The sequence below is a fragment of the Centrocercus urophasianus genome, unplaced genomic scaffold, assembly GCF_019232065.1.
Source record: "Centrocercus urophasianus isolate 14NV4802_14NV808 unplaced genomic scaffold, USGS_Curo_1.0 seq_18, whole genome shotgun sequence".
Lineage (NCBI taxonomy): Eukaryota > Metazoa > Chordata > Aves > Galliformes > Phasianidae > Centrocercus > Centrocercus urophasianus.
The window spans coordinates 7,967,368-7,977,820 of record NW_024884733.1 but is presented as its reverse complement, the minus strand read 5'-3'; the positions used below and the strand labels follow the sequence as shown (position 1 = coordinate 7,977,820).

The window sequence follows — 10,453 nt, the reverse complement described above, 5'->3', positions numbered from 1 at the left end:
CTGCGTGTCTTTTTACTTTTACAACTCCTGGAAGATGAACAGAGATGAGGCAACGTTTTTGTCACTCTTGTGTGTGTTACTTTTTATTTTAAAATATTTTGTAAATTAAATTTATTTAAAAAAAAAAAAAAAAAAAAGCTTCTGTTTGTTCGTATGGAGGAAGCGGGGAATACTTTAATGTAATGTTTTGTCGATTTATTTCTGTTACTGTCCCATTTTTAATTAACCCCCGGTGCTGGGTCCGCCCTGCCCCCACGAGGCGGCGCCCTGAGGAGCCTCCCTCGGGCCGCGCTGACCGGCGCTGTCGGCCGTTTAAATAAAACGCCCGGCGCTCATTGGCGGAGCGGCGGGAAGGGCGGCGATTGGCTGACGCGCCGGATTTGAACCGGCGGGCGGAGGTGCGGCGGTTGGGGTGGTGACGCAGCGCGGCGTCCCGTCCCCGGCTGTGAGGGGAGCCGCAGCCCGGTCCCGCTGCGTGACCCGCGCCGGGCATGGCCGCGCGCTCGTTCCCCGAAGCGGCGGCTTGGCAGCTGAGCCCCGCCGGGAACCCCCGGAGGCGGCGCTGGGCCGTACCGCGGCCCGAGGATGACTCGGACGAGGAGCCCGCCGTGCTGGTCCTCAGCCACTTCTCGCGGCCGCCGTACCTCAGTTTCGGCAGTCTGCGCGTCGGCTCCTCGCGTACTCGGCTCCTGGAGATCGACAACCCCAATGCGGAGCGCGTCGAGGTGCTCGTCGATCGCTTCCCGGCCTCCGCCACGGGCTTCAGCCTTGAGCGCCGCCGCTTCTCTGTGGAGGTACGGGGCTGCGGGGGGCACGCGGGGGTTCCGAGCCGTGCTCGCGGGCGGCTGCAGGCGGGGGGGGCCGGGCTTCTCTTCACGGGAGCCTCCGGTCGGCGTGAGGTGCTCCTGCGAGTCGTGGACTCGTGCTGCCCAGGGAAGAGCTTCTTTTCCCACTCGTCATAGAATGGGTTCGATTGGAAGGGGTCTTAAAGAGTATCGAGCTCCGATCTGCTTGCCGTCTGCAGGGTTGCCAGCCCTCGGGCTGCCCAGGGCCCCATCCAACCTTGAACAGCTCCAGGGATGGGTTTTCCATTGCTTCCCTGGGCAGCCTGTGCCAGGGCCTCACTGTAATTCTATGTCAAAATGTAGGATGTATTCTGTCTGTCTGCAAGATGCACAGATAGTTGATTTCAGAGAATGTGGCTTTTAAGACAGAAAAGACCCCTAACGTCATCACATCCAAATGTCCACCTATCACCAATGTTTCCTCACTAAACCATGTCCTTTAGTACACATCTAAAAGTTTCTTGAAGGCCTCCAGGGATGGTGACTCCACCACTTCCCTGGTGAGTCTGTTCCAGTACCTGCCCACTCACTCTTTGTGAGGGAAGAAGGTAGCTCTCTGAAGATCACCTGCAACAAGAAGCTTACAAAAGCAGACTGAAATCTTGCTGTGAAGTATTTAAAAGATCCTGTTGAAATTAATAAGTATTAACTATTCATAGAATCATAGAATGGCCTGGGTTGAAAAGGACCATAACGATAATCAAGTTTCAACCCCCTGCTATGTGCAGGGGTGCCAACAACCACATCAGGCTGCTCAGAACCACATCCAGCCTGGCCTTGAATGCTGCCAGGGATGGGGCATCCACAACCTCCTTGGGCAACCTGTTCCAGTGTGTCACCACCCTCTGAGTGAAAAACTTCTAATCTCTAACCTAAACATCCTCTGTCTCCATTTAAAATCATTCCACTTGTCCTATCACTATCCACCCTCGTAAACATCCGTTCCCTCTCCTGTTTATATATTCCCTTTAAGTATTGGAAGGCTGCAATGAGGTTTCCCTGGAGCCTTCTCTAAGCCAGATGTGCCCAGTTCCCTCAACCTTTCTTCATAGGAGAGGTGCTCCAGCCCTCTGATCATCTTAGTGGTCCTCTTCTGGACCCATTCCAAGAGCTCTGCATCTTTCTTGTACTGGAGGCTCCAGGTCTGGATGCAGTACTGCAGATGCGGCCTCTCTCCCCAAGCAGAGAAAGACAATCATCTCCCTCTCCCTGCTGGCCACCCCTCTTTTAATGCAGCCCAGAACAGAGTAGGCCTTACAGTCTGCACGCGCACACTGCTGGCTCATGTCCAGCTTCTCGTCTGTCAGGACCCCCAAGTCCTTCTCCGCAGGGCTGCTCTCAAGGGCTTCTTCGCCCAGTTTGCATAAACCTGAGATTGCCCTGGCCCCATCATTAGGTTTACATGGGCCCACTTCTCCAGCTTGTCTAGGTCTCTCTGGATGACTTCTCTTTCTTCCAATGTATCAGCTGCATTTCTCTGCATGGTGTCATCTGCAAACTTGCTGAGGGGTCACTCGGTGCCATCTTCTATGTCATTGATGAACATGTTGAAGAGCACTGGTCCCAAGACTGACCTCTGAGGGACACTGCTTGTGACCGGCCTCCACCCTGACATAGAATCATTGATGACAGCTCTTAAGCTGCAACCAGACAGCCAATTCCTAATCCATTGAACAGTTCATCCTTCAAATCCACATCTCTCCAAATTAGAGAGAAGGATGTGGTGAGAGACCATGTCAGAGGTTTTGTGTAAGTCCAGAATAGATGACATCTGTCGCCCTTCCCCTGTCCATTGATGCAGTCACTCCATCATAGAAGGCCATCAGATTGGACAGGCATGCCCTTAGTGAAGCCATGTTGGCTGTCTCGAATTACCTCTATCTCATGTGTGCATTAATGTAGCTTCTAGGAGGATCTGCTCCATGCTCTTTCCCAGGCACAGAGACCAGTAGTTCCCCTGGTCTTCCTTTCTACCTTTTTTAAAAATGGGAGTAATATTTCCCTTTTTCCAATCACCAGGGACTTCACTGGACAGCCATGATTTTTCAAATATGATGGACAGCTGCTCAGCAACCACGTCAGCCATATTGTTGACAGATCTTGCAGTATAAGCATGTGTTGAATTAGTGTGTTTTCCGGAAATGGATCTGCTTAAAGAGGCAGAACTCCTTGTTCAAATGCTCTAAAGATTGGTAGCTTTCACACTGTTTTTGAATTTGACAATGGTATAAAAATGTTTTGATCTGTTTGTATGGATACCTGCACAGAAGTGATTTGGTAGGGCACTCTGCATGAGCAATCTTTACAGCACACACAGAGCTCTGTGGCTTTCTTCTTTATTTGCAGATCAGACCCTCAGTGTTTTTGCTTTTATTCAATGAATTATTCAATGAACTTGTCTGTGTAATCATATCTCTGCAGATCGTTTGACTTAAAAAAAATGATGATTGTGTTTACATTCGGCTAAGGTCCTCAAACTTAGCCTCGGATTACAAGTCCAAATACCATTCTCAGAAAATGGCCTTATTAGATTAATATGTGCAAAAACATCATGTAATCTCTTCCATCTACCTTTACCCTAGTATTATCCTTTCTATTGTGTTTTACATTTATGTGTGTTCTTGCTTGCTTTCCATTGTAATTTCTTCAAGAATTATATGCCTCTTGAATAAAATGACGTTTTTTGGTTGTTTACTTCAATTAATATAATATATTAGAATATATAAGGGTGAGCAACTGACATTTAGAGATGGATTATCACTTCACAGTGTCAAAGCGTGTGTTTCTTCTATATTGTGCTTTCATTTGGTTTGATTTTTCTTATATTTGATGATAAAAAATTTACATAAGCGCTTTACATCAAGCGTTTCTTTCCATTAGTCAGGACAAAGAATATTTGTTTGTGTAACATGGACCCCGTCAGAAGAAGGCAAGGTCAGAGAACTGGTAACATTTGTTGTCAATGGCATTGTAAAGCATCAGGCTGTGCTTTTGGGCGTTGCTGAACAACCTGTGAAAAAAAAGGTGAGTATGTTTTTATTGTCTTATCTAATTTCATTACTTTAATGTAGCTGAAACATACTGTTTTCATTAGTCAAAATTCAATGAAGGATTAAAAATTCTTAATTGTTGTTTGTGGGAGGCCACATTGTATTTCATTTTTTTCAGCAGGTTTGAAAAATAGGTACTGATGTATTGCTCTTTAGAGAATAAAACCCTATTTTTGATCATGGAAATAAATTATAGTGAATTCTGGACTAAATGTGTTGACTTTGCCTTCTTTTTTGGACTATCTTCTTGTTGGTGCTTTTAGTACAGTGATGTATTTAGCTGCTTATTTTATGGCAATCACAAAAAGGTTTTGATTGGAAGTGGTGAAAATTTTCTGTTCCAATCTTCTGCTAAAGGAAAGCTTTAGTCTAGCTTGTGTTGAGCCTTGAGCATTTGCGGTGAGGGAGATTGTAGCTCTACTGTGGACATCCTATTCCTATGTTTAATTTTCTTCATCATGAAGATACATGCTTTCCCCTACACATATACATAAACAGATTCAATCTTCCTCATAAGCAACTTGTGCCTGCTGCCTCTTGCTGTACTACCGTAGGTTCTTACCTCAGAATCATAGAAATATCTTGAGATAGAAGCGACCTTAAAGAGCATCTAGCTCCAATTTGCCTGCCATGTGCAGGGTTGCCAGCCACTGGCTCAGGCTGCCCATGGCCCCATCCAACCTGGCCTTAAATGCTTCCAGGGATGGGGCATTCACAGCTTCTGTAATACCTTCTTCTTAGGTGTTAGAAAACTGCAAGTAGATCCCTCAAGCTTTCTCCTTGCTAGCCTAAATGTTCCCCTTTCATCAAGTCTGTGTCATATGCCTAGGTATTCTTTTTTGTAATTTTAGACTTTAAAAGAAGGTACTAATGTTCACTTCTATGCATAAATGTATGCGGAAAGCCAGCATACTAACATTTATTTATGGTTCTTTTTCAGAAGAGTCTTTGGGATACTATAAAAAAGAAGAACAGTTCAGAAACATCCGTTCCAAGGAAAATTAATAAAAGAAATTCAAAAGCTAAAAACGTTAATAAAACCTTTCAAGTTTCCCAGGAGGCAGATAGACTGAGAAGCCCACTTCAATCATGTGAAAATCAGAATACAGTGCAAAACAGTACATCGCCAGTAAATGAATCTCCTGTTGGCTCAGAAAATAAATTGCCTATCTCTCCTATTGTACCAGTGCTAGAGGAACTTCGTACTACTGCTGGCACACCCCTTTCAATGAGGAGATCTACTACATTCTCAGATATTGCTGCTGCCGTAAATGAGGGGTTATTTCCTGTTATGGACAGCCATAACTTCAATAAATCAGTTGATGACCACAATGAACTGAAATCTGGAAGTGCATGCAGCTCTCCTGGATTAGGAAAACCACTGATTTCAAATGATGAAGTAATTCTTAATTGCACGCTCTCACCTGTTTGTACTCCAGAACATTCATCATCTGTGCCCTTTTTAAGTACAAGGAGATTTTTAAGTCCAGATTCTTTTGTAAATGACAATTATCAAGTTGATGGAGATATAGTAGAGCCACCCGTTCCAATTCTGTCACCTGATCAGTTTGTGAAAGACATGCAATTGTATATGCAGTCAAAAACTCCCAAACCAGAGGCAGCTTTAATATCTTGTACAACAGAGACTTATGTTGTGAAGCAATGTGTCCCCTCAAAATGGAAAAAAAATGGAGACAGACAGACAAGAACAGAGGTTCATGTAGAACGTGTGTTAAATGAAGCCGTTGAGGTGCATAGCATAGATTCCCGAGGGCTTCATCATAACAAATCCAAAGAAAATCACACCACTTGTCCTTCTATAGGGGAATTTCAAACACACTCTTCTCAGATAGAGCAACCAAAAAAGCGCCCAGTTCTGTCTGCCACTGTCATCAAAAGTAAGCCCAATGCTGATGAGAGGAAAAAAATGGGAATGCTTCCGCCCAAATCTAAGAAATGTCTTAATAGCGCAATAATGACATGTGAAAATATGGCGCCATTATACACAAAGGCTGAAATATCTGAACACCTTCCAGTCATAGGTCCAGTTTCAGCTGGAAATAAGTGTCCCAGCGACAAAATAAGCTCATCTACTGAATCAACGTCTTTGTGTCGTAAAAGGAAAAATGAATCATCTATGGAAAAAAATAGAGTTGTAGGCCCGGTGCACGTGGAAGAAGTGGAAAGAAAAAGAGCTCTTACATCCAGCATGGACAGTAAAAAGCACGCTACCGTGAGACCGTCAGCCTTCAAACATACAACCCGAGAGAGAATAGGGCAGAACAAGAAAGCTGGTGAGCTGTACTTTCATTTATCACTTTTGGAAAATGCTTTTGTTTATAACATTTGCATAGCAAACGGAATTGTCTAGCAACAGTCAAGGATATTTCGTATCTCTGAAATGTGGGTCTTTGTAATTTCTTTCTGAGAAATTATCTGCACTGTACAAATTTGAAAACTAGATCTTTGATTATACTATTGGATTCAAATTTACTTCATTCTTTTCTAAATCTTGGTAATGACAAAAACTGGAAAAGTATTTGGCAATTCCTGAGCATGGTAATTCAAATTTACTAGAAACTTGCTCACTGTGCAACGTTGCTGTTAGGTGTACGCTTACCAGTGTGAATATTTGAATCCCTTTCTGCTGTAATGCACTTTCAAATAGTTCCTAGGTCTTACTTGTGCTGCCTGTTTTTTTACTGTCTGCACTGAGTATGATATCAGCTTTCTCCGCAGCTTACCAATGTTGTTGCTGGAAGATCAGAGCAAGCTGACTTCTTGTGTTTCAGTGTGCTCTTATGGTTTCAAAGGGTTCCGCTCCCAGATACGTTTTGGAGTATGAGAGGAGTGGTAACTAAAAGAAGCATTTCATTTGCGAATCTTCCTGCAGTCTCTGTAATATAACTACCAGGAAAAAAAATTATCATGGCTTTGAGATTAAAATAGCATATGCTGTTTTCTTCAGTTCTTCAGACGACCCATTCTGTGATCTGGAATTAGTTTGAGGCTTTCAGTAATGTGGTTTGAGTTCAGGCTCTTTAAGACAGCCTTCATAAAAAGCCACCAGGTTCACATCCAGCAGGAAAAAGCAAAGCTACCCACCAGATTATTTCTGTTCATCCACAGGTGTAATTGTAGATGACATATTTTTTGAATTGCGTTCTTTTTACTACAGTTTATTTCAAAATATAGCCTGTTATTTTAATTGCACGTGTAGATAGTGTAGCAGGTGCTGCTTCACAAAGAAAAATCATATTTCACTATAAAAGTTACCTTTGCAACCAGCCTCAGAATAATCCACGTGAAACCCATTTTTCTTAACAACCAAAATATGCTTAAAACTTATCAGAATAATAGGAGAGGTTGGAATAAGCACAAAAAAAACCCACTTCAGCTAAACATATTGACACAGTCTGTAAACTAGCCTCTTTTTTTCTTCCAAGATAACACCTTGTCATTGGGTGTAAACCGGGAACCAAAGTCCATTTGCAGCGTGATACTTTTTTTAATCCTTCATTTGATGTCACCATGACAAAGAGTTAGCTCTGAAAGTGTTTGTTTTCATACGTTCAGAAAATCTAGGTCTCTTAACCCTAGGTCACTTCATCTGTCAAAGCTCCATCAGGATCCGTTAGGATCAATTTTAACAGTACATTTCTTTGATGTTCTGAAGAACTGTGAAATCAAATCACCCTTCCATGCTCTTAACAGTTCTTCCCTTATTGATTGTAGACTAGATACTCTGCTTAACTTTCTTCATCATCGACAGATTACTGCTATTTTATATGGGTTGGGGGGAAATTACTCCAGTTCTGTGCTGTTACAAGAATTATGAATCCTAATATGGTAAGTTTCACTGACATTTTTAATTGATATTTGTGTGCTCTTTTTAGGTTCTTCCCTTCAGAAAGCATCAAAAACTACCAATAGAATTAACAAGCCCATTGCTGGATTGGCTCAGTCTCACCTGACATTTGTGAAACCGCTGAAAACAGGTAAACAGAATTCTGATATTCAGTAAATCCATTTTCATTGAACTAATTGCTCAATTGCTGCTGCTTGTAGTTGAGACCAACTGGGTAGAGTTGGGATGAAATAGAAGATTGTACGCACAATTAAATAACTAGTAGAAAATTTTGTACCTTTTACGATGCATCTCATAGGAAACCTGTTGTAACACATGGTCCTTTCCTCCTGTTTTGAATACAAGAAGTAAATGCAAAAGGTACTTTATGGGTGTGTTCCCTGTATTGATTTAGCAAATCTGGTACTAGTAAGTTGATCTGGTCAGAAAAAAAACGTGTGTATGAAATGGTTGTTCCTGAAGGTAATACAACTCAACTGGATTTTGTCCTGAGATATGTGCCAAAAATGACCTATGTTCCAGAAGTCATGTTTTTGTCACAGTGCTCTGACTTTATCCATGTTTTGTGACTGAAATTTATTCACTGGTGGCTGATTCACAAGTCACTGGAGATTCTGAAAACCTAGTTTTTTTTTGCTGTAGTGCTAGATGGAGTATCAGACATTAATCTTTTCCATAACTTGCTTGTCATACATTTCAAGAACTGCTGTTCTTTAAATATTGATCGAAGGAGAGACTGACGTTTTGATTTTATTTATTTCTTTTAAGTCATTCCTAGGCACCCAATGCCTTTTGCTGCTCAAAACATGTTTTACGATGAACGCTGGAAGGAGAAGCAACAACGAGGTTTCACTTGGTGGTTAAATTTTGTGCTCACCCCTGATGACTTCAGTGTAAAAACAAACACCTCACAAGGTAAGTGCAGGATTTTCACTTTTAAAGTTCTCAAATTTTTTGTTCATATTAATGAATATCTTAACACTAGTCTTACTTGTCATTTTACTTTGCATTACCTTAGCTCTTATACAAAGAGTAGATCTTGTTATTTCACAGTTCTTATATTTACCTGCTTTTTAAACAGTAAATGCAGCTGCTCTTATCTTGGGAGAAGAGAACCATCATAAAACCAGTGTTCCTAAAGCACCAACAAAAGAGGAAGCATCTCTAAAAGCATATACTGCTCGTCGTAGACTGAACAAGTTGCGTCGGGACGCTTGTCGCCTGTTTACATCTGACGCAATGGTTAAAGCTATTAAGAAGCTGGAGGTTGAGATTGAAACTCGACGTTTGCTAGTTCGTCGAGACAGGCATCTTTGGAAAGATGTAGGTAAGAATACTATAAATTTTCACACTCTCCTGTTTTGTGAGTAGGGAAATGATTGCTCATAATCTTAGTTGGTTTAAACTAAAAGCAATTGTTAGTATGTTTTTCTATAATATGAAGTATTTACTGAATGTAATATCAGAAAATGCTCTTTCGCAGGAGAGAGGCAGAAAGTCCTTAACTGGCTTTTATCTTACAATCCCTTGTGGCTGCGTATAGGGCTGGAGGTAAGTGCAGAACTACGATCTGTAATCAAAATATTTAGAAAATCTAGCAAGCTTTCTAGAAGAGAGTGTTTCAGGTTTCTCTTTTATTTTCTGTTTTATTAGTCTAAGTGGATTTGATTAAGTTATAGCACATTTTCTTTCCCTTTGCTTTACTATAACCAACTTGCATTAAAAGTTGTTTATTAAAAAGGAAAATATTTAATCAAGGAAAGTTGAACTAATTACAGAAGAGCAGGTTGCAGTTAGTTTCACTCCTCAGTGACCTATAGGAAGATGCCTCTAAGTGCAAATTCTCAAACATGTTTTTATATAAGACAGAATGTTCTGAAATTTCCTTTCGTTTAATCTTTTAGTCACTGTTTTAAAAAATGATTTTTAAAGACTAGCTACCACTTACTGTTACAGAATACCAGTACTATTTCCATAGTGTATGACATTCACAAGAGCATATAGCGTTTAAGGCCATTTTTAATGGTTTTGTTTTTTTTCTTCTTTCCTTTATATTAGACTGTTTATGGGGAACTGATAACTTTGGAGAGCAATAGTGATTTTATGGGTTTGGCAGTATTTATTCTTAATCGCTTGCTTTGGAACCCTGACATTGCAGCTGAATATAGACATCCCACTGTGCCTCACCTTTACCGAGAAGGTAACTAGTCTTTCCAAAAATAGGCCATCTTAGCAATTAATTTTTGAACTGCCACTTAATTAGTTCTGTCATTTTAGGCCATGAAGAAGCCTTGTCGAAATTTACACTGAAAAAATTGCTGTTGTTAGTTTGCTTTCTGGATCGTGCTAAACAGTCCAGATTGATTGGCCATGACCCTTGCCTCTTTTGTAAGGACGCAGAATTCAAGGTAAGAGAGATATGGTTTGATGTCTGAGTCAAGCATTGTTCTACACGTGAACATTCTGTGAGTGAACGTATGTTTGTTTGGTTTTTTTAATATCATGTATTTTTCTATAATGAGTCTTGGCTCTTCGTGCTTGTGCTTTTACCTATGCTCTTATTCTCAGTGCATGACTTCATGGTTTTGAAAAAGATTTCCTATGAATGTTTTGTGTCGCTTCTTTAGGAAGGACTCTTGTTACGTTGCATTACCTTGCTTCCTTTTCTAAAGCTAAGCTGCTGCACTGCT

At 41.4% G+C, this 10,453-nt stretch overlaps 1 protein-coding gene across 1 annotated transcript in view; it reads left to right on the top strand.

The window, feature by feature from the left end:
• Nucleotides 1-491: 491 nt before the first annotated feature.
• The window catches only part of ASPM (assembly factor for spindle microtubules), a 31,197-nt gene continuing 21,235 nt past the window's right edge, over nt 492-10,453 (top strand). Inside the window, exons 1-9 of the mRNA XM_042819142.1 lie at nt 492-794; nt 3,726-3,869; nt 4,836-6,189; nt 7,792-7,893; nt 8,532-8,678; nt 8,845-9,090; nt 9,247-9,314; nt 9,822-9,963; nt 10,041-10,171. Of these exons, the coding sequence (XP_042675076.1) occupies nt 492-794; nt 3,726-3,869; nt 4,836-6,189; nt 7,792-7,893; nt 8,532-8,678; nt 8,845-9,090; nt 9,247-9,314; nt 9,822-9,963; nt 10,041-10,171 (2,637 nt within the window). The remainder of the gene's footprint in view (nt 795-3,725; nt 3,870-4,835; nt 6,190-7,791; nt 7,894-8,531; nt 8,679-8,844; nt 9,091-9,246; nt 9,315-9,821; nt 9,964-10,040; nt 10,172-10,453) is intronic.